A 24,615-nucleotide genomic window follows, 5' to 3' on the forward strand; every position below is an offset into this window, starting at 1 on the left:
ATATAAATTGTGACCTCGAATGGTCTACGGATTTTAAATAATTAATTTCCTGAAAAATAATATAAAAACTCAATAATACCAATACTTAGATTATAATAATGAAATCCAGGAACGGGATTTCACAGGTGGGGTTTAACAAAACCTTAATTTCATTATGGTATCAGAGCATGTTTCTCTTGCATGAAGCTGCACAAGCTCGCGCGTCAGTTTGTCCCACAACGGTGAAGGACAAGGTGAGAGCTAAGGGCTTACATGGTCTTGGGCCACTCTCTATTTTGCCAATTAGTTTTATAGTAGAGCTATTGAGATCTCTGCAACTAACTTGCAATTTTGTATTCTATTCATATTTCTGTTTTTTTTTTGTCCAAATTTTCTGTTCATTGTTCAGTATACAGATAAATATTGAACTTAATTTGTATACAATTTATCATTTGTCGCTGTTTTGTAGAATTAAATATAAAGTTGTAAGGTTCTCTCAAAATGTTGACATCATTTGTATTTGGGATTGGGCTGGAAATTTTTTCTGAAAATCCGAAACCAAACTAAAAAAATCATGATTCCATACTAAAAAATGTCTAAACCAATTATACGGAAATTTTTGGATTCATACCGAACCGATCCCAAACTTTTCAGTACGGGAATCAAGATTACATATTCAATGGTTCGGGAATGCTGAATCGAACCATATATATATATATATATTTATTTATTTATTTTGGTTGCATGCATATTGAATGTTGAATTTAAGTAATTTGATAGTAGACTATATTAAAAATGGGTGTGATATCCACACACCTCATTTTACTTCTCTCACATCTTTTTAATTTTTGGCTGTCGGATCGGATGACTTGAAGAAGATCAAAGGATAGAAATTATCAAGGGTGTGTGAGAAGTAAAATGGGATATGTGGATAGCACATCTTATTAAAAATAGAAGTATGAAATTAAGTTGTTTGGAAATTTGGAATGTCAATTTGACTTGGTATGAATGAATTGGTATGAAATTTCAAATTGGTATAAGATAAAAAACCTAAATTTCAATTGATATGAAATTGGGCAACAAAATTTCATGCTAAAAGCCCAAATTTTAGTTGAAATCTTCAAAATCTCAAATTTTAGCCCAAAAGCCAAAAATCCAAAATTCAGTCCCGATCTATCTCGAAATATTGAAAACATTTCGGGAATTCTAAAAATTAAGAATACCAAAATTTCAGTTTAGGATTTATATTCAAACTTACGTTTCGAAAATTTTCAATTTGAGATTCAGAATCCTATTTTTTATTCGGGACTCCATATCAAAATACCACTATGAAAAAAAAAACAAAAAAAAAAACAAAAAAAAAAAGTAAAAGTCAAAAGGTAGCAACGAAGGTAAAGTTATGAATCGAAGCTCTGAACTCTCTTCCCCACTAAACTAGCCAGACTCGCTCTTCCCAGTCCCTCACTATTACTCTCACTGAAATCAACTTTCTTCTCTTCTCTTCTTCTTTATCGTGTTCCCGTGCAGAGAATGGCAGGAGAAGAAGGCCACGCAATCGGGATTGATCTGGGGACAACGTACTCGTGTGTAGCAGTGTGGGAGCACGACCGTGTGGAAATCATAGTGAACGATCAGGGTAACAGGACCACTCCATCTTGTGTTGCCTTCACTGAGACTGAGCGATTGGTTGGTGATTCAGCCATCAACCAGGTCATCAGGAACCCCACAAACTCCATTTTTGGTGAGCTCCTCGTTTATCTGCTACTAATTTAACAGTATTTACGGAGTAGGTTCATGGAAAAAGCTTATACATATGCTTATTTTTTAAGAAAAACTATTGAAAATTGCTTGAAAATTTTGAGTCTTGATAATAAGGATAAAATAAAAAGTAAAATAAATAGTATCATGATTGATTTTTTAGACAAAATAAAAAGTAAAATGAATAGTATCATGATTGATTTTTTATTGTAAAAATAAACAGTAATGGAAGCTTTTAATTAAACCTCCTAATTTTTTATGATCATGTTCATATAATGGTATTTTTTATATTTTTAACACAACAAAAATATTATGAAGTTGATTTAAAACTATCGTTGCAGTGTATTTCTTCGTTAAGACAAATGCAGAATATTCTTTGGCGATGTTTATTCCACAAACGCATATCACTCTGCAATTCAACCTTTCTGTTGTAAATCTTAATCCATTATATGAATTATATTATTGTAAAGCAAAAATGTGAAGAAACTTGTTTCAAATATTCGAGTAACTTGTCTTACCGACCAACATAGAAATTGCAACTTATTTATATGCTGTTTGTGTAACATAGAGTTGGGTAGCAGTATAACACTGTTGATTAAACCAAGTAAGTCATTGTGTTGTTTTTGATATATGACCTTTTGCTTCTCAGCTATTTTTCTTTCTTGGAATGGTTCTTTAATTTAGTCATTTATTTGCAGATGCAAAGAGGTTAATTGGTAGGAGATTCAAAGATGCCACTGTTCAAAGTGATTTGAAGCTTTGGCCATTTAAAGTCATTAAAGGTCCTGGCGGCAAGCCCTTGATTGTGGTCACCCATGACGGACAAGAAAAACAGTTTGCTGCCGAAGAAATTTCAGCCATGGTTCTAGCGAAAATGCGGGAGATTGCTGAGGCCTACCTCAATTCCACTGTAAAGAATGCAGTTATCACTGTCCCTGCTTACTTCAATGATTCACAACGTCAGGCTACAAAACATGCTGGAAGCATTGCTGGCCTAAATGTGATGCATATCATCAACGAACCAACTGCTGCAGCGATTGCTTATGGCATTGACAAGAAGGCTGGTTGGTATAGCAAGAGAAATGTGATGATATTTGATTTAGGTGGTGGTACTTTAGATGTATCACTACTTACCATAGGTGATGGTGTGTTTCAAGTGAAGGCCACAGCTGGAGACACTCACCTTGGAGGAGAAGACTTTGATAACAAAATGGTGGATTTTTGTGTTGAGCAATTCAAGAAGAAGCATAATGTGGACGTGAGTGGAAACTCTAGGGCACTCAGGAGGTTAAGAAATGCATGTGAGAAAGCAAAGAGGAGGCTTTCATTTACTTCAGCCACTGACATTGAAATCGACTGTTTGTATGAGGGTACTGATTTCTATACAACTATTACCCGTGCCAAATTTGAGCAACTGAATATGGATTTCTTTAACAAGTGTATGGAGCCAGTCCAGCAGTGTTTGAAGGATGCCAATATGGAAGTGAGCAGTGTCCATGATGTTGTTCTTGCCGGTGGATCTTCTAGAATTCCCAAAGTGCAGCAACTATTGCAGGATGTGTTCAAGGGGAAGCAGTTGTGCAAGAGTATCAATCCGGATGAGGCAATTGCGTATGGTGCCGCTGTTCAAGCTGCAGTCTTGAGTGGGAATGTGAATGGGAATCTTCAGGACTTTTCTATCTTGGATGTCACACCTCTGTCACTTGGGGTGGAGGTTACAGAAAATCCTGTCATGAAAGTTGTGATTCCAAGAAACAGCAGGATTCCCATCAAGAGGAACACGACTCTAGTTACTCTCTATGACAATCAAAAGTCGGCGTGGTTCCCCATTTATGAGGGTGAGAGTACAAACACCAAAGAGAATAATTTTCTGGGTGAATTTGTTCTCGAGGGTATTCCTCCAGCTCCAAAGGGTGCTGCTAAATTCGATGTTTGTTTCAGTATTGATGCCAACGGTATTCTAAGTGTCTCTGCTGAGGATAAGTCTACCGGCCAGAGGAAAGGGATTACAATCATGAGTGCTAAAGACATAAGGAACTTTGAAGGGATTGAGTTAGTGAACTGATTAAGAAGCCTGGTTCTAGAACTGAATTAGGACATATAATATAAAATTAGCTTTACGTTTTAATTTTTTGAGTTGTTTTATCTTTATTGGAATATAAATGAATCTATAAGTAAAACATACAAAGTATATAAGCCTGTGGAAAAGTTGTCGGTGGCCATGGCCATTGCAGGCCTCTACTTCAGTCCGCCCCTGACTTCTATCAATGTATGTTAAATTTACTTGTATATGGGTGTGTCTTGGCAAGTGGCAACTGTATCGATTTTGTGTATTCAAAGACAAAAAAAAGATAGCATTTTACGAAAATTAATACATCCAACATGTTTAGGGATTGTTACGGGACAAGTTAGTCCTTTCTTGCAGTGTGTCAGCGTGACCATGCTGGACTTCAATTGGATATTATAAGGCCCTTGCATTTTTATTTTTTTAACGAACGATATTATCTATACCGGAAGGTGTAAACTTAGTCTCACAATAAGTTAGCAATAAGATGATACAAATTCGTCTTTGACAAAAATCGAACCTAAGACCTCTCACTTAAGTGAAGAGGAATACTACTAACCATAATACTAAGTTAAATTTATAAAGTAGTAAGGTTGTGAAATCTCGTTCTTGGATTTCACTGTTATAATCTACGTATTTGTATTATTGGGATTTTACATTATTTTTCGGGAATTTATATTAATTTATTTGAATTTAGATTTTAATTAAACTAATTACGAAGTTTGAAGTTTGGAAATTAGTTATTTAAAATCCGTAGGCCTTTCGAGGTCACAATTTATATTTTCGAATAGAGTTCTATCTTACGAACGCGTAGCCACAAACCGTTTGTGAAACGGAGTTATAACGAAGAAGTTATTAACGTTCTCTAGAATGCTCCAGATTTTCTGGAGTACTAAGATTGTGCCATGTGTGTGGCTGGGGTGGAAAGGAAAGAAGAGAAATGAGAGAGATAAACGGCTGGGATGAAATTTAAAGGAGAAATAAAAAGGGAGGGAGGTCGGCCTATGAGAAGGGGGAGGGAAAAAAATAAACCAATAAGAAAAGAGAATAGGGAGGGAAAGGAGAGAGGTGGGAAAACACCCAACCAAGACTTTATCTCCTTTACCCAATTTCAAACCCCGACTCGGTTTCTTGACCCGGTTGTATCTCCTCCGTCCGACGTCCGATTGAGGTGATTTTAGTGTCTATGGAAAACTCTCGGTGAGCCCAGCATTCTGTGGTATTATATTTCTCAATTTCCAACCCAATTTTACAAACCAAAGCCACAAAAGTCCACGATATTCTGGCGGTTTTCTCATTTTTCCGATGATTTCGACAACGATTACCGTCGATCGCCACCACCAATAGAATCCCCTCAACCTCAAGAACAAAGCCCAAGCAAGGGTGGAGGTGTCGGAGCTCGTTTGGAAGCCGAATCAAAGCACACCATTTTCTAAGGTTTCCGGCCGTCCAAGGATGATTTCAGGTGTTTCCTGGTTGAATTGGACTTCGGCCCAGGTATGAAAATTGCTCCCCTCATTGAGATCTACAAATCTGTAAATTTTGGTAAATTTTGGAAATAGTTGAATTTTCCGGCGAGTTAGGGCGAACCTGACCTTCCTAGGCTAATTTGGATGTCCTGATTCCGTATTTGACATCCGTTTAGTGAAATTCCGATGTTTTAACATAGTTTCGTAATTGATCGCCTAGTTAGTCGTCACTTGATTATAATATGAATTGACGATCAGACCGTTAGATCGACACGAAACTTTAATACGTAATAATACATAATATTTGAAGACCTTAAGAACTTACGGATCGGGAATCCTACGTATTGATCTTCCCGAAGTGGATTTCTAAGTATGTAAATTCAAAGGTTGACCGCCACTTGAATTTGCGATTGGTGGATATCCAACCGTTGGATCATAATGAAATTTTACTATGTAGTTCTAGAAGCATAATGTGGAATTTGGCAATAGGGTTGGGTTCGATTTTTTTCCAAAAACGAAACTGAACCAAAATTTCGGTTCGGTTCATTTTTTTTTCGGTTCAGTTTCGATTTTGGTTTTTTTTTTTCAAAAAATGAAAAAAATTGAAATCTTAAACCATGGCAAGTTTTTCCTCTAACTGGGTAATAAATCTGCTTTCCATCTTTTCCATAACCATCCACAAACAAAGTCCAGGTCTTATCAGTGTTGCCCAATAGCTTCTCATGCTTCTCCGTGTAAATCTCCAGCCTATCACCCTCCTCCAGCGTTATACCTTTCATGTACGAAGCCTCACCCTTCCTCAACACATGCACCTCTGCGTAGCTCACTGGTGTATGGTGTCGCATTCTTCAATCTGAACCCATAAACCATTTTCATAAGGATTCGACGTAATCATGAACCCATAAACCAAATCATGAAAAAAGCAAAAGAAATCAACTTTAACAAAATTGAAGTAAAAGTAACTAAGAACCCAATCCACATTCTCCAAAATCAAGTACCAAAAAGTATGCACAATCAGAAACAGCTCCAAACCAACCACAATCATAGAACAGAATTGGTCGAATAAAGATTCGATCTTTAAAGCAAAAACGTGGGTAATTTTTCAAAATTTGAGAACCCATCAAACATTCAAAACCAGAAACAGCAAAACATCCATCAGAATCAGAGACCCATTTGGTTAAATATTCTAATTTCTAAGGGCAAATAATGTTCATAATCCAAGAAGTTAAAATAGGGCATGGAAAGATTACCTAGAAGAACGACGAGTGGGTCCTAGTGACCGAATGGAAGAGGGTCCAGATGGCGTCGTACTTCGGTCGGAATAGCTCTTCGTTGATTTAGTCGACTGAAAGTTAGATTTGAGCTAAAGAGAGATATCAACGATGCCGAGCTTTTGCATTCTTTCGCAGTTTTCTCTAATTCGATCTTCTCTAGACTGCTCGTACAGAGACTTGGGGATTTGGGGGTGCTCATTGTTGCTTCGAGGGTTAGGGTTTGCTGAGGATTCTAGGGCAACCGTCTTCATTCCCAGAGTTGGCATTTGAATTATCTTTCTCTCTCTCTCTCTCTGATCAGTCTCGCGGGTGTGGGTGTAGGTGTTGGAGAGAGAGAGGCTGAGAAATCAGTTGAAAGAGGAGATGAAATGGGAGTAAATGGGATGGCTAGGGTTTTATGTTTAGAAATCTTATAAAGAATTAAAGATTCAGAATTAGTATAAATATTTTACTAATACGATTATAGCAACACAAAGCTTGTTGTCAAGTTGGTTGAAGCAAACACTCTCAACCTGGAAGTCAGGGGTTCGAAACACTTGGCCTCTAGATTTTGAGTATTTGTTACAAATTTATATAATTAATAAATTAAATAAAAATCGGTTCAGTTTGGTTCGGTCTGGTTTCTGGACCATCAAACCCGAAACCGAATCAACCTATTTCGATTCGTTTAGGTTCACTTAGTTCGGTTCGGTTTGGTTGTCGGATCAATTTTTTAAACCCACCCCTATTTGGCAAGTTATGGATCGGAAATCTGATAGGCGGATCTTTCGGTTTAGATTTATAGGGTTGTGGACCCTACTCTCGATCTTGATCGATAGTTGACTTTTTAGTCAACTAGACCGAGTTATTCTAGCGTGTCGTTTATCTTAGAGTGTTGTTGAGAACTCATGGAGCTTAGTGGGCTCATCGTGTTGACGTGTCTTCCTTGGTTGACGTGCACCTTAATTTACTTACTAGTGACTATAATATATGTGATTTTTATTGAATTGTTATTTTTACTTAGCCATCATTCTATGTTTTTTAATTGTGATTTGACTGTGGATTGGAAATATTCATGAAATGTGATTTGACGTGCATGTTTGAAATGTGGTTTGTGTGGTATGATAGGCATGATGTGATGAAATGTGAGGGCTATAAGTGGACCGTTGACCCATTGTCATGGGGTTTGTTGCTTCGACACTTGTTTCACGTCTTGTTTCCTTATTTCACTTTTTGTTTCGTTCAACCCTTCTAAATTGAGTACTTGGTTCTTGTATTGTTTCTTCGAGCCTTTGTTATATTCCTTGGGCTTCCACTCGGTTCCGTTGAGTGATCCGAAACTGGGTATCCGCTGAAGTTCTGTTGAGTGGTCCGGTTCCCTGCTTTGTTTGGATTCCGTTGAATGGTCCGGAATCCCTCGTGATTCACGATTCCATTGAGTGGTCCAGAATCGTATGTAGCTTAGATTTCATTGAGTGGTCTGATATCTATTGTACTCCGCGATGCCGTTGAGTAGTCTGGAATCGTATCTACTTGGATTTCGTTAAGAAGTCCATAATCTCTTCTACTCCGCGATTCCGTTGAGTGGTCCGGAATCATATCCTGGTTTGGATTCCGTTGAGTGGTCTAGAATCCTTTTTGGTGTCTTGGTTCCGTTGAATGGTCCGGAAACTGATGTTGATGGATTTTGTCGAGTGGTCTGAAATCGCATCATTTGACTCATTGATTCCTTGGATTTGATTTATTTGAGACAACTTTTGAGATGTAGGCTTCGGCCGAACTGTGTCGCTCTAGTCCTGCATTTCAGTGTATTGTATGTGTTATTGATTGATATGGTTATGATGTTGGTTATGATTAGACTCGTTGACCAATATGACTAGAGATTATTATTGCGCTTCGTCGATTGTTCCTTGAGATGATGCATGCTCTGAATTGTGTATTATGTTAAGACATGGTGATTATGATGATTGTTCGAGTGTGGTGAAGGACGAACTACGAATGGCTGGTTCTCTATTTAGGGTACATAGGCAGTCTAACGAGGAGGTTAGATGTAGCCATAAAGTATATGAAAAATTACTATGTGATTCGATTCTCGAGTTGTGATTTGCCATATCCCGGAGGCGGGGTAAGTTAGAGATACAGGTATTTGATGACGTCACATGTCGAGCCTGACATGTTATAAAGTAGTTATCGTTTAGTGTTATTTATGTTTTCGTTAAACCTTATTGTTTGTGCTTTGGTTACTGCACAATTTGGCATAACACAACGAGAATTTTTCAGTGTGCGTAACATGAGGCAGCCACATGTAATCATACGATTGGTGGAAAGTTCTATTTTCAAGTCTCTCCTATAAAAAAAAATTATGTGGCTGAATGATTAATTTTCATTGATATGTGAATGAGTATATATAACATAACATTCCTTGTATAAGAAGAAGTCCTCCTACAAGTTAGGAGAACAATTACAATTTAAGTCTAACTAATTTCTTATTTGTCTAACACACCCCTTCAAGTTGGAGAATGAATGTTGAGAACTTCCAACTTGTGTAACATAGTCGAAAACTTTTCCTTTCCAAGAGGCTTCGTAAATAAGTCCGCTAGCTGCTGTGTTGTACCAACATGCCGGGTAGTAATGGTTCCATCGTTAATCTTATCATAGGATTGGCAGCTATATGCAATGCTGCTTGATTATCACAGAATAAAATAGACGGACCATTTAAAGAAACATTCAAATCCTTCAATGGAAACGACTTAGAACATGTACAAGATAGGTAATATTTGGTCAAGTTATTGTGAAATAAATTAATCGGCCTACTAGACGTTGATACTTTTTAGGGTCCTTGAGGAGTTCCCCTTTGTCGGATAGTTTTTATCATCCATAGGAAATGCAATGGGCCGTGCTCCCAGAAAGTCATAATCCTTGAGGATCTCCAATGCATATGTACGTATGAAATATACCAGAGAGGAAGGAACCAGTAGGGTTGGAGGAGAAAGAAGGTGCAGTGGCCATTGGAGAGGGGAAGGCACGGCAAGAAAGGGGTGTCAAGGCACGGGTAGGAATTAGGAAAAATTATATATTGGAAAGACTAGAGTTTTTACCAGGAATAGGAATGATACCATGTAGAATTGTAACATCTTAATTTTATTAATCTCATAAAGGTACATGTATTTACAAGTCAATTGACTTGGAATACAAATATTCAAGGCCCGGTAATTACAAAACCTAGCCTATGAGAATTCTAAGTGGATTCTCCAACACTAACAAGGAGTTCTTATTATAAATCCTTGTATAACAAGAACTCCTCCTACAGGTTAGGAGTACAATTACAATTCAAGTCTAACTAATTTCCTATTTGTCTAACATCTCCAATTATATAAATACATTTGGGTACATAGAAAAATCTCTCTAAAACGGGTCATCAGAAAATAAATTTGAGACTAGTTGACCAAATTTTTAAACCTCTAAACCTTTGGAGAGCGAAAGATAAATGATTATTCCTACCCAAGTATAGATCTAAGTTATAATAGACACCACTCTGAACTCTTTCTCTTCTCCGCTAAACTAGCCAGACTTACTCTCCCTAGTCCCCCACTAGTATTACTCTCACTGTAATCGTTTTTTTCTCTCTATCTTCTTTGTCGTGTTCCCGTGCAGAGAATGGCAGGAGCAGAAGGCAACGCAATTGGGATTGATCTGGGGACAACGTACTCGTGTGTCGCAATGTGGGAGAACGACCATGTGGAAATCATAGTGAATGATCAGGGTAACAGAACCACTCCATCTTGTGTTGCCTTCACAGAGACTGAGCGATTGGTTGGTGATTCAGCCATCAACCAAGTCATCAGGAACCCGACAAACTCCATTTTCGGTTAGATCCTCGTTTATGAGCTACTAATTTGGCAGTATTTTGATGGAAAATGGTTAAATGCTTATTTTTTATGGTCATGTTCACAAAATATATTTTTTAACAAAAAAAGCTACAAGTATAAACAGTATGAAGTTGGATTGAAACTATCGTTGCAGGATAACACTTTTGATTAAAGCAAATAAGTCATTGTGTTGTTTTTGATATATGATCTATTGCTTCATAGCTGTTTTTCTTTCTGGGAATGGTTTTTAATTTAGTCATTTATTTGCAGATGCGAAGAGGTTAATTGGTAGGAGATTCAATGATGCCACTTTTTAAAGTGATTTGCCTACTTCAATTCCACTGTGAAGAATGCAGTTATCCCTGCTTACTTCAATGATTCACAACGTCAGGCTACAAAAAATGCTTGCAGCATTGCTGGCCTAAATGTGATGCGTATCATCAACGAGCCAACTGCTGCAGCGATTGCTTATGGCATTGACAGGAAGGCTGGTTGGTATAGCAAGAGAAATGTGATGATATTTGATTTAGGTGGTGGTACTTTAGATGTTTCACTACTTACCATAGGTGATGGTTTGTTTCAAGTGAAGGCCACGGCTGGAGACACTCACCTTGGAGGAGAAGACTTAGATAACAAAATGGTGGATTTTTGTGTTGAGCAATTCAAGAAGAAGCATAATGTGGACGTGAGTGGGAACTCTAGAGCACTCAGGAGGTTAAGAAACGCATGTGAGAAAGCAAAGAGCAGGCTTTCATTTACTTCAGCCACTGACATTGAAATCGACTGTATGTATGAGGGTACTGATTTCTATACAACTATCACCCGTGCCAAATTTGAGCAACTGAATATATTGGCGTGAGTCTATATTTTAAGAGAAAAGGAATGTAAATATTTTGTAATTATTAGAGTCATGTTTTAGGAAGGATATTGTATCCTTTATTATTTTTTGTTTCCTTTTGTAACAAGGATTGTATGTCATTTTATTCAGGATTATGGAATATAGAAAAGTTAAGCCGTAAAATTCTATTTGGCATCAGAGCCAAGATTGCCGTAACCCTAGAAACTGTAAAACAATATTTTCTTCCACTGCTGTGTTTGGTCGACTTGTTCTTGCGCTGCTTGTTGCAGAAATCGATCAGGCCATGTATATTGGATTTGCAGCAGTGTGATCTTGTTGCTGCTGTGTGTGGTGTTGTGCTTTTCTAAGTGTACCGTGTATTGACTTGCAGTGTGTAGTTGTTTGCTGCTTGTCTGCTACCATACAAATACTTGAGGCTGCTACGGTATTGACTGTGTTCTCCAATTAGAGTTGTTGCGTGGAAAGTTGTGATGTGCTACCACCTTATTTTTTGTATTGTGTGAATTTCGTGAGCGTGTTTTCTTTGCCGCGATCTTCTAGTGCTGCAGTCTGCAATTGTTTCGTAATTGCCTTGATTGGTTGTTGCTTTGTTGACCAAAACAAACAAAACACAAAAAAATAAGAAAAAGAAAGTAAAGGTATTTGCTGCTGCAATCAAGCAGCAAGAATTAATTCATCAAGTGGGTTGTTCCCATTCTACCTTGGTTTTTTTTACTGCTTGCTGTGACGTGAGCAATGCTTGTGCAGTGTGGTTGTGCGTACTTGCTGTTTTGTCTGTGATGCGCAGTGTGTAGAGACTGATGTGCAGGTGTTATTACAATGACCAATACCAGTTGGATTTTAGATTCCGATGCAACAGATCATATGACGTATGATAGAACTTTGTTTCAATCCATGAAAGATCCTTATAGAAAGTGTGTGGCAACTGCCAATGGTACTACTGTTGTTGTTGTTGGAGCGGGAACAATGTCTCTTACACCCTCTCTTTCTCTTCCTTTACATAATTGTTTATTGGTTCCATCGTTGTCCCATCACTTATTGTATATACCTTAAGTCACTGAACAATTGGATTGTGTTGTATTAATATATCCTTCTTTTTGCTTGCTTCAGGATATTCAGACAAAAGAGATCATTGAGCGTGGCATTAAGAGATAGGGGTTATATTATGTGGATGACGTGGTTCCTGGAAGAGCTAATTTGGTTCATGCATCACGTAATAGTAATCTACATAAGGTATTGTTATTGCATCGTCGTTTGGGGCATGCATCGTTTGGTTATTTGAAACATATATTACCTGATATGTTCAGTGGTATTGAAGACTCAGAATTGAAATGCGAAGTATGTATTTTAGCCAAAAGTCATCGTGCTTCATTCCCTCCAAGTATGACTAGAAGATCTTCTCTGTTTGCGCTAGTACACTCTGATCTGTGGGGGCCTTCCCCTGTTAGTACTACTACAGGAATTAGGTGGTTTGTTACTTTCGTGGATGATTGCACTCGTATGACGTGGTTGTATGTGTTGAAAAATAAAAGTGAGGTTTGTGATGTGTTTCGTTTGTTTCAACAGATGGTTAAGACTTAGTATTCTTCTGATATTAAAGTTTTGCGTTCTGACAATGGTGGAGAGTACATAAATTCTGAGTTATCTCGGTTTCTACAAAATCGTGGAATTATTCATCAAACTACATGTCCGCATACTTCGCAACAAAATGGGGTTGCTGAGAGGAAAAATCGTCATATCTTGGAAACTGCTCGTGCCTTGCTTATTGGTGCATCCGTACCTAAACGGTTTTGGCCTGAAGCCGTTACCTATGCCGTGTATGTGATTAACCGTATGCCATCCCGGGTTGTGGACTTTCGTACACCTCTCCAAGTGTTGACAGAATTTGTTCCCGTAGTGTCCACTAATACTCTCACTCCTCGTGTGTTTGGATATGTAGCCTATGTTCATATTCACAAGATTCATTGTAGTAAATTAGATCCATGTGCTCTCCGGTGTGTCTTTCTTAGGTTTACTCCCCAACAGAAAGGGTATAAGTGCTACCACCCTGAAACTCACCACGTGTATGTGACCATGGATGTTATTTTCTCGGAATCCGAGTATTTTTATGCTTCGATTCCATCACCTTCTGATCACCAGGAGGAGAATACTAATGGTGATCTTAGGTGGTTGGAGATACCAGATAATGTACTATGTAGCTCAGGGGGAGCGTGTGTTGAAAACAAAAATTGTGAAGGCTCTCGGCAAGAGATTGTCAAGAATGAATACAGTGAAGACAGTGAGGGTTCTCGGTAACAGCCTGTCAAAAATTGGACTATTGTTCAGCTGCCAAGCACCGAAACAGTTGATGCTTCTCGGCAACAGTCTGTCGAGTATGATGCAGAGTATCGGCAGGAGTCTGCTGAACCCGAACCCGTACCCCCTCTCTCTAGCTCAATAGTGCCACCCAAAATGTCTTCTCTGAATATTCCTGAGGTAAGTAAAACTAATGCTCATGTAACTAATCCGGATAATATTATGAGTACGTATAAGTTGCCGCCAAGGCAAAATCGTGGTGTTCCTCCTGACAGGTTTTCTCCTAAAGGAAAAGTGAAGTATCCAATAGCTAATTATGTGTCATGCTCGAACCTTGCACCAAAAGGTCAAGCCTGGGTGAATAATGTGGAAGCAATCCAAGCACTAACCCGAGTTGAGGAGGCCTTGAAGGATCCTAAATAGGCTGCTGCAATGGATGAAGAAATGATGGTACTGCATAAGAATGATACGTGGGAGGTAACGGAGCTACCGAAAGGAAAAAAACCGGTCGGGTGTAGATGGGTCTTTACAATTAAATACAAGGCAGACGGATCAGTGGACATGTATAAAGCAAGGTTAGTAGCAAAGAGTTATACACAAACTTATGGTGTTGATTATCAGGAAACTTTTTCTCCAGTAGCGAAGATGAATACAGTACGAGTCCTTATTTCTTTAGCTGCAAATTTGAATTGGCCACTGAAACAGTTTGATGTGAAAAATGCTTTTCTTCATGGGTACCTGAAAGAAGAAGTATATATGGATTTTCCTCCGGGGTATAATGCCAGAAGGAAAACCGGAGTATGTAGGTTGCAAAAGTCACTTTACGGGCTTAAGCAATCACCTAATGCATGGTTTGGTAGATTCACTCAAGTTATGAGGAGGATTGGGTATTATCAAAGTCACTCTGATCACACGTTATATGTGAAACAGAGAAGTGGTAAAGTGATGGCCTTGATTATTTATGTGGATGACATGATAATAACAGGTGATGATTCGGATGAGATGATGAAATTAGAAAAAAGTCTTGCCGTTGAATTTGAGATGAAGAATTTGGGAGATTTGAAATATTTCCTTGGAGTGGAAGTCACCCGGTCATCTAAAGGTATTTTCTTATCTCAATGTAAATATGTTCTGGATTTATTAAAGGAAACAGGCATGCTGGGATGTAAACTTGTGGACACTCCCATCACAGAGAAACATTAATTGGGGATTTATCCAGATCAGGAACCGGTTGACAAAGGTAGATATCAAAGGCTAGTGGGGAGGCTGATTTATTTGTCTCACACGCGTCCGGATATTGCCTATGTCGTAAGTGTGGTTAGTCAGTTTATGCACTCACCAAGTGTGGATCATATGGCGGCAGTAATGAGAATCTTGGCATACTTGAAGTCTGCCTTGGGAAAGGGAATTTTGTATGAACATCATGGACATATGAGGATCGAGGGATTTACTGTTGCTGATTGGGCAGGTGATGTTACTGACAGACGGTCTACATATGGGTATTTCACATTTGTTGGAGGTAATTTAGTTACGTGGTGGAGTAAGAAGCAGAATGTGGTATCACGGTTCTCTGCCGAAGCCGAGTATAGGGGTATGGCACATGGTGTGTGTGAGATCCTTTGGCTACAAAAGTTGCTTTGGGGTCTTGGTTTTACACAGAAAGAGGCGATGAAATTGTATTGTGACAATAAGTCTGCTAGAGAAATAGCTGAGAATCTGATACAGCATGACAGGACCAAGCATGTTGAGGTTGATAGACATTTTATCAAAGAAAAGCTGGAAAAGAAGATTGTGTCAATACCGTTCGTGAACTCAAAGGAACAACTTGCGGATATCCTTACTCATGATGTGTGTAGTAGGAGGTTCGATGACTTACTTATCAAGTTGGGCATGTATAACATCTATGCTCCAACTTGAGGGGGAACATTGGCGTGAGTCTATATTTTTGGAGAAAGGGAATGTAAATATTTTGTAATTATTAGAGTCATGTTTCAGGAAGGATATTGTGTCCTTTATTATTTTTTGTTTCCTTTTATAACAAGGATTGTATGTCCTTTTATTCAGGATTATGGAATACATAAAAGTTAAGCCGTAAAATTCTATTTGGATTTCTTTAACAAGTGTCTGGAGCCAGTAGAGAAGTGTTTGAAGGATGCCAATATGGAAGTGAGCAGTGTCCATGATGTTGTTCTTGCCGGTGGATCTTCTAGAATTCCCAAAGTGCAGCAACTATTGCAGGATATGTTCAAGGTGAAGCAGTTGTGCAAGAGTATCAATCCGGATGAGGCAATTGCGTATGGTGCCGCTGCTCAAGCTGCAGTCTTGAGTGGGAATGTGAATGGGAAGCTTCATGGCTTTTCTCTCTTAGATGTCACACCTCTGTCACTTGGGGTCAAGGAAGAAAATATCGGTAATATCGGAAATATCGGTAGTTCGAAAACACGGAAATATCGGGATAATATCGATATCGATAAAAATTACATGGAAACCACGGAAATTGTAAGAAAAACTTGGAAATTTTTATTGAAACTTTGCAGGATGTTTATTTAGTCAATTATCTATTAGTTTATCACAAAAAATTGAAAGGAAATGTATTGCATGATGGATTTAACATTATCAAGTTGATTATATAGCGAGCTGGCAAACATGATGGATTTAAAGGATGTTTATTTAACTGATTTGAGGTGACCCAACCACACACACACATACACGCCACCACACACGCACACATGTTATGAATCCAGTGACAGTTACTGGGTTCACCCTTTCAACCTCTGCGAGCTTATCTTTTCTTCTCTCTTCTTCTTTTTTGTTTAAAAAAAAATTATAATAATTGTTCTTTTACATTGGTAACTGTAAGGTTTTAATTTCGATTCTCATTAAAAACAAGTTTGAAGGATATTATTACTAGTCCATTGTGATGCTTAGTCCACTCCCCCACTCCCTTAATGTAGATACTACTGTTTTTTTTTATTATTTAAGAAAATTGATATAACCCCTTTCATAATGAGGGGTACCCAAGAAGAAAAGAGAATCTTTCACACCTTTAAATTTAAAATTTACCAGCAAAGGTATTAAATCCAAATACACTTTCCTCCTAAAAAATTGTTCTCAAAGAAAAAAAGGCATATGGGCATGCAGTTGCATGTGGTGTTGAATTTCTGATTATATTACACACGCACACAACACACGCACGCACACAACGCACGCACAAGTCTCTCTCGATCCTTCTTCTCTCTTCTCATTACACACGCACACAACACACGCACACACACAACAACCCACAGAGAGACTCCTCAGTCTTTCTCGATCTTCTTCTCTCTTCTCTCCCTTCTCCCTTCTCCCACACACAGACACAGAGATCTGTTGATCTCTCTTCTCCCTTCTCCCACACACACGCACAGAGATCTGTCGATCTCTCTTCTCCCTTAGCCTCATCGGCGTCGTCTCTCTGGAAACTCTCATTTCTCTCTGCACCGAGTCCGAGACCCACATACACACACGCACACCATTGCATCTGCTTCAGGAAGACACCCATCGTCATCATCAACCTCGTCTTTCTCCCTCTCATTCTCGTCCCTGCAACTCGGCGAACGTAGGAACTCCGGCGAGTTTCTTGAATTTCTCCGGTTAGGTAAGCTTCGATTTACCTCTTTCTGTTCCACATTGGAGCTTATATGTGAAATTTAAGTTCAAAATCGTGTTTTTGCAAGGTTTTTGGGACGAAATCGGCTCGAGTTCGCATAGATCCATCTCCGGCGTTCTTCTCCGAGTGCCCAGTTCCAAATCTATCGCGATAATTTCGAAAATATCGCGATATTATCGATAATATCGCGATATTATCACGAAACCCATTTGGATAGTTATAAAAATATCGATCCCCTTAAAAACCGATAATATCGACGATATATCGCCGATATTATTGATTTTTTCTTCCTTGCTCGGGGTTGGGACTGAGGAAAAGTTTTTCGAGATGTGGGTTGTCATCCCAAGAAACAGCAGTATTCCCATCAAGAGGAACACAACTCTAAGTTACTCTCTATGACAATCAAGTGTCCATCAATTTCCCCATTTATGAGGGTGAAAGTACAAACACCAAAAATAATAATTTTATGGGTCAATTTATGATCAAGGGTATTCCTCCAGCTCCAAAGGGCGCTGCTAATGGGTGGTTTGGGAGTGAGGTGCTTAAAAAAAAAAACATCCATGAAAAAAAGCTGTGAGGGTTTTAGGTGTTTGGTAAACTGAAAAAAAAAGGCTTATTTTGGAAGTTACTGTGAGAATAAGCTGAAATCAAAGGAAAAAGTTGAAGCTGCTATTTACAACTTTGGAAAACTGACTTTTTTTCAAAGCACACGGAGCTACAGTGCTCCTTTAATGAAAAGACCCACTATCAGATTGCTTTTTTTTCCAAAAGCACTTTTACAAAAAAGTTTACCAAACACTCTGTTGATTTATTTCACAGCTGCTTATTCTCACAGTAGCTTTTTTTCAAAGCACAGTAATACCAAACCAGCCCTAAATTCAATGTTTGTTTCAGCATTGATGCCAACAGTATTCTAAGCCCCAGTTTGGCATTGCGGTGCTTAATTAAAAAGCAGTTTTTTTTTTAAATTTTGGATCCTTCAAACGTTTGGTAACTGAAAAATAAAGCTGCTTTTTCTTGAAGCGCGGTGATAAAAAGCAGAAATCAGGAAGCTACTCTGACCGAGCTTTCAAAAACCGCAGAAAACTGCTTCAAAATGAAGCATGCAGAGTTACAGTGAAGTTTTAATGAAATTTTCTAAAGACCAATAATACCCCCACCTTTTTAACTAAAAGGACATCCTTGTCCTCCATCTCTGTAATGTCCTCAATTTCTCTTTGCTAAACACCACCCACCCACCCACCAACTCTGACCACCCCAGCCACCACACCTACCCCCTACTAACACCATGACCACCTCTCCGAACCCACTGGTCATTAATTTTCACCCTTCAAGAATGCAACCCACCATAGCCGCAACCCACCTCCTGTATTTTCTCTCGAATCCACAACCGTTGCCAAATTCAAAACTACTGCTATGGACTCACCTTCAGCGACAGTGTGGAAGCCGTCGAATCTGATCAATGACTGGTGAATACTCGCTTCCATCTTAGGGGGTGATGAAGCCGTAGCCCTTGGTGTCGCTGAACCCTCACACCTTCTCGAATTTTTTAGCTTCGTCAACTTTGAGTCGCTGAACCCTCACACTCCAAACCTTCTTATCACCAAATCTGCATATGCTTTTGTTGCAATTACATAATCAAGCCCGGCCAAATTTAGAAAATAAATTATCAAATTTGGGGAGATCATCTTGGTCTCGAGGGTGCTACGGTGGGGGATGGTTGGAGGTGTGGAGAAGGGTATGGAAGATGTGGAAAGGGGAAGAGGGGGCAGAGAGAAAATTGGATGCTTCTAGCAAGAGTTACATTATGAATAAAAAAGTATAACATCTAATATCATACATTTTTTCGTCATTTAACATCGTCACAGCAGTTTTATATAAAAGTTTAGCAAACACTTAAACAATGTTTTTTTTAAAAAAAAAAAACACTTTTACAAAAAAAGTTACCAAACACTCTACTGCTTTTTTTACAGCTGCTAATTTTCACAGCATAACAGAAACAGTTTTTTTTTTTAAACACAACAATACCAAACCAGCTCTAACTGTATCTCTGCTGAGGATAAGTCTACCGGCCAGAGAAAAGGGATTTCAATTATGAGTGATAAAGACAAAAGGAGCTCAGAAGGTATCGAGGCAGTGAACTAATTAAGAAGCCTAGTCCTATAACTGAATTAGGACATATATTATAAACCAGCTTTAATTAATTTTTGGAGGAGTCGTTTTATCTTTATTGGAATATAAATGTTGGACAAAGACAAAGTTTCAGTTGAATAGATGGGAGCGATTGCATAACAAAAATACAGCTGCAAATGGTGTTATGAGTTTTCACAGTTTCACTTACCAAATTGGAGTTCTTCTCCCATGGCAGATTATCCGAGACTGTATCCCATCTCACCCCAGTCACAACGTACAGTCTGCGCCTGGGACTCCTGAATGCCCCACTTTCACTTCCTGATCAAATGTCCAACCTCCAAACTCCAATGTTCTCCACCACCAAACCACCCCTTTTGGAACACCATCGTCCACTGGTCAAAAGAAAGGGATTGCAATCAACAGTGACAGAAGAACTTTAGGAATTGGGAAGATGAGGTAAGAAATGATAATTTGTGGCATACAAAGGCTGAAACTAGCATATACGTTATGTAATCAATTTGATACTCTACATGTTTAGCTGTAAGGTCGGATGGTTTTGTTTATGCCAGGTGAGCCGAAGCATCCAAAGCGCTAGCCCTGGTTGTGTTGCTTTGGGCTTAATCGAAAAATTAGAGGAAGCAAATAGTTTATAGGCACTCCTTTTGCTTTCTTGTCATGCATCATAACATCATTTTATGTGCTGGTTGTTTTTGTTATGAAAGAAATCATGTGTTGAGTTCTGTGATCTTGCTACAGCTCAGTGCACGAGACGGGTTTAATGAAAAATTTGACATAGATAAACAACTGATGTGTCATGTTTGCTCTGTTTCATGAAATTTCTTGAGTCATTACAAGATTAGGATTCTTTTTCTTCTTTAGTACGTTGGAAGTCAGAACTCCAAGATGTTTGTTGCAAGACAACAGAAATGGGTATGTTACTGTTCTATAGGATCGATGATACTACTGTGACAAGGTTTAGCAACTGCTGATAATCTAATCCAAATCTTTGTAAAACAAAATGTCAATTTTATAAATTGTGTTTCATAAATAAGAATTTAATGACTTTATTTTGCATCTACTTTTGAAAATGAAGTTCTTTCAGGCATCCAATCTGCTTTATGTGTGCGTATGAACATAATTCATTGAGCTTGATCAAGCTCATTGTAAAAGCTCAAACAAATCGACGAAATAGATTAATTTTTCCGTTTGGCAATTGAATGAAGAAGATTACTTAACTAAATCCAAATCACATTTTTTTTAATTATGTAGTCTTATTAGATTTGGAACTTAATGAAGAAGATTACTTAATGAAGAAGGTTACAACTTACTGTTGCTTCTTTAATTTTGGAACTTAATGAACCAAAAGTGTCCAAAAGAAAAAGACTAGGGAACCAAAAAGTGTCAAAAGAAAAAGAAAAAACTTTCAGACCGCTCTATGTTAATATCTTCTACTTTCAAGCACATATATTCTCTTGATCTTCTTTCTATGCTACCATTCAGCTCTCTTCTTTAGTACTATTCTTCTTCCAGTTTCTCAGCTTAGAATGGCGGGAAAAGACGAAGCTGCAGGTCATGCAATCGGGATCGACCTGGGGACAACCTACTCGTGTGTGGCGGTGTGGCAGAATGATCATGTAGAAATCATAGTGAACGATCAGGGCAACAGGACCACTCCATCTTATGTTGCTTTCACAAATACTGAGCGATTGATAGGTGACGGAGCATTCAACCAGGTTATAAAAAACCCAACCAACACCATCTTCGGTATGTTCATCTCTTTCTGTATGTATCCATCTACATATATACCATTTTCCCATTAATTTATTTCTCAAATTAGTTTTTCTTTTTCTCTGAATATTTATAACAGTATTTGAAGTGATAAAATGTGGGGTGTTGATGACAAGTTATGATTTTGATGATAATTAAAAAGGTGTAGTACATTTACAGTAGAGTGAAAGAATTTGGGATAGTTACTGTTGACTTGAGTCCTTGTTCAATTAGGAATGTAATTAATTATTTGATTGTATTTCCTAGTTGGCTAGGATTGTATGTATATAAATATTTCCTCCTAGATGGAGAAGAATACAGATTTGAGAATTAAACCCTAAACATATATTTTAACTGTTACGACACCGTTTGTTTAACAATATGCTTTTATTTCAATCATATGACCTATTTCTTTGTTAGTTTTGGTTGTTGGGTTGTGCAACTAATTCTGTTCTCATTTTGCAGACGCGAAAAGGATAATCGGTAGGAGGTTCACAGATGAATGTGTTCAAAACGATATAAAGCATTGGCCTTTTAAGGTCATTGGAGGTCCTTCTGACAAGCCAATGATTGTCGTCACATACAAGGGTGTTGAGAAACAATTTGCTGCTGAAGAAATCTCATCTATGATTCTTGTGAAAATGCGAGAGATTGCTGAGGCCTACCTTGGTTCAACTGTGAAAAATTCAGTTATCACAGTCCCTGCTTACTTTAACGACTCACAGCGGCAGGTTACGAAAAAGGCAGGTGGTACTGCTGGCCTAAATGTGATGCGCATCATCAATGAGCCGACTGCTGCAGCCATTGCTTATGGGCTTGACAGGAAGGCCGGTTGGTATAGCAAGAGAAATGTGATGATATTTGATTTGGGCGGGGGAACCTTGGATGTTTCGCTACTTACCATAGCTGACAGTATCTTTGAAGTGAAGGCCACCGCTGGAGACACTCATCTTGGAGGTGAAGATTTCGATAACAGAATGGTCAACCACTGTGCTAAGCAATTCAAGAGGAAGTATAACGTGGACGTTAGTGGAAACTTCAAGGCTCTTAGGAGGTTAAAAAATGCATGTGAGAAAGCAAAGAGGAGGCTTTCATTTATGTCCGAGACTGACATTGACATTGACTGTTTGCATCAGGGTGTTGATTTTTGTTTAACTATTACCCGTGCTAAATTTGAGCAACTCAACATGGATTTCTTCGGCAAGTGCATGGAGCCTGTGAAGAAGTGCCTGGAAGATGCTAACATGGACATAAGCAGCGTCCATGATGTTGTTCTTGCAGGTGGATCTTCTAGAATTCCCAAGGTGCAGCAGCTTTTGCAGGAGGTTTTCAAGGGAAAGGAGCTTTGCAAAGGCATCAATCCAGATGAGGCGGTGGCCTATGGTGCCGCTGTTCAAGCTACTGTCTTGAGTGGTGGCAATCTAACTGGAAAGCTTGGGGACTTCGCACTGGTGGATGTCACCCCTCTCTCACTTGGGGTGGAGGCTCGTGAAGAACTTATCATGTCAGTTGTGATTCCAAGAAACACTAGAACACCGGTCAAAATAATCAAAGGTTTTACTACGTGCTATGACAACCAAAGTGATGTTAGTTTTCCTATATATGAGGGTGAGAGTAGAATTGCAAGAGATAATAACTATTTGGGCGGATTTGAACTCAATGACATTCCTCCAGCTCCCAGCGGTGTTCCTAAATTTAAAGTTTGCTTTGATATTGATGAAAATGGCATCCTGCATGTCTCTGCTGAGGACAAGTCCACCGGCCAAAAGAAGGGGCTCACGTTCAATTGTGACAGAAGAACTTGTGAAGGAATTGAGACATTGATTTAAAAGTCAGTTGACTGATGTAAGAAACATTAATTTCTCACATGCTATAGTCCGAAATATCTTGTATTAACCATATTTCCTATCTCACGGGGTTTGCTTAAGTCCTAATCTTGACCCTTCAATCTAAAGTTTTTTTTTACTGTCTTTAGTTAGGACTGGTCTTTACTTGAATTATGGCTCACGCAGACATGAATAGAACATTGGATTCCATGGGAAACATAATTTCTTTGAGGATGTTCTCTGTTTACTCCATACGCGCACTCATGCTGAGCTCTGTTAACGCGTTATTTTCAGATACAAAGTGTTTAATAGGAAGGAGATTTAGTGATCCTTCTGTTCAAAATTATATGAAGCTGTGGCCATTCAAGGTCACTGAAGGTCCAGCTGAGAAGCCCATGATTGTGGTTACACATGAAGGTCAAGAAAAAACAGTTTTATCCTGATGAAATCTCATCCATGGTTTGGGTAAAGATGCTGGAGATTGCTGAGGCCTATCTCGGCTCAACTGTGAAGAATGCTGTGATCAAAGTCCCTGCTTACTTCACTGACTCGCAGCGTCAGGCTACAAAAAATGCTGGTACCACGGTTGGCCTAAGTGTCATCCAATCATCAAAGAACCAACTGTGGCAGCCATTGCTTTCGGACTTGACAAGAAACCCGTTTGGTATAGCAAGAGAAACGTCAAGATATTTGATTTGGTGGTGCTACTTAAGATGTGTCTCTACTTACTACAGGGAATGGTGTGTGTTTGAAGTGAAGGCCACTGCTGAAGACAGTCACCTATGGAGGTGAAGACTATAATAGAATGGTGATTTACTCTGTTGAGGAGTTTACGAGGAAACATGGTTTGGCATCAGTGGAAACTCGAGAGCACTTGAGAGGTTAAGGAATGCTTGTGAGAAGGCAAAGAGGAGACTCATTCAAGTCTTTTGTAGAAGATGAAACTGATTGTTTGTATCAAGCTACGGATTTCTATATAAATATCGCCCGGGCCAAATTTTAACAACTGAGGAGAAGTGTTTGAGGGATGCTAAAATGGACATAACCAGTGTCCATGACGTTGTTGTTTCTGGTGGCTCTTCTAGAATTCCCAAATGCAGCAGCTTGTACAGGAGGTTTTCAAGGGAAAGGAGCTTTGCAAGGGCATCAATCCGGACGAAGCGGTGGCCTATGGTGCTGGTGTTCATGCTGCTGTCTTGTGTGGGAATGGAACTGGGAAGCTTCAAGACTTCACTCTATTGGATGCCACCCCTTTAACATTTGGGATAGAGACTTTAGGAAAACATGTCATGGGAGTTGTTATTCCAAGAAGCATGAGAGTTACCATGGAGAAGCAGACGACTTTAATTACTATCTGTGATAACCAACGTACCATCACCTTCCCCATTCATGAGGGCGAGAGCAAAACAACTTTGAATAATAACTATTTGGGTGAATTTAAACTCCATGACATTCCTCCAGCCGCCAAGGATGTTCCTAAATTCGACGTTTGCTTTGAAATTGATGCAAATGGTGTGTCCTGGCTGTCTCTGCTTAGGACAAGCCCACTGGCCAAAAAAGAAATTAAGGGATTACAATCAACAGTGACAGAAGAACTTTTGAAGGAATTGAGAAGCTGAGGTACGAAATAATTTGCGTTATACCAATTTGATAGTTACTAATGCCAGGTGAGCCGAAGTCTCCATCATGCGCAGGT

The 24,615-nt window shown here is 38.8% G+C and overlaps 3 protein-coding genes and 2 pseudogenes across 5 annotated transcripts in view; all 5 read left to right on the forward strand.

Annotated features, from left to right (window-relative positions):
* The window catches only part of LOC126619332 (heat shock cognate 70 kDa protein-like), a 105,792-nt gene that overhangs the window by 70,409 nt on the left and 10,768 nt on the right, over positions 1-24,615 (forward strand). Inside the window, exon 3 of one of the 3 annotated variants that reach the window (XM_050287688.1) lies at positions 22,926-22,938. The exons of 1 other annotated variant lie outside the window; for it this stretch is intronic. The gene's annotated coding sequence lies outside the window, so the exon portion shown is untranslated. Of the gene's footprint in view, positions 1-22,925; positions 22,993-24,615 lie in introns of those variants that run through there. One more of the 3 variants, XM_050287704.1, reaches the window with a different exon arrangement.
* LOC126619425 (heat shock cognate 70 kDa protein-like) overlaps positions 1-24,615 on the forward strand; it is a 93,613-nt pseudogene that overhangs the window by 57,372 nt on the left and 11,626 nt on the right.
* Positions 1,354-4,105, forward strand: LOC126619366 (heat shock cognate 70 kDa protein-like). Its single transcript, XM_050287726.1, has 2 exons — positions 1,354-1,720; positions 2,436-4,105. Exons 1-2 carry the CDS (start codon positions 1,510-1,512, stop codon positions 3,800-3,802), a joined length of 1,578 nt encoding a protein of 525 aa, XP_050143683.1. The 5' UTR covers positions 1,354-1,509; the 3' UTR covers positions 3,803-4,105.
* LOC126619408 (heat shock cognate 70 kDa protein-like) lies at positions 10,182-20,066 on the forward strand (annotated as a pseudogene).
* LOC126619356 (heat shock cognate 70 kDa protein-like) lies at positions 20,821-22,992 on the forward strand. The gene is made up of 2 exons (XM_050287716.1): positions 20,821-21,090; positions 21,559-22,992. Exons 1-2 carry the CDS (start codon positions 20,871-20,873, stop codon positions 22,920-22,922), a joined length of 1,584 nt encoding a protein of 527 aa, XP_050143673.1. The 5' UTR covers positions 20,821-20,870; the 3' UTR covers positions 22,923-22,992.

The sequence above is a fragment of the Malus sylvestris genome, chromosome 1, assembly GCF_916048215.2.
Source record: "Malus sylvestris chromosome 1, drMalSylv7.2, whole genome shotgun sequence".
Lineage (NCBI taxonomy): Eukaryota > Viridiplantae > Streptophyta > Magnoliopsida > Rosales > Rosaceae > Malus > Malus sylvestris.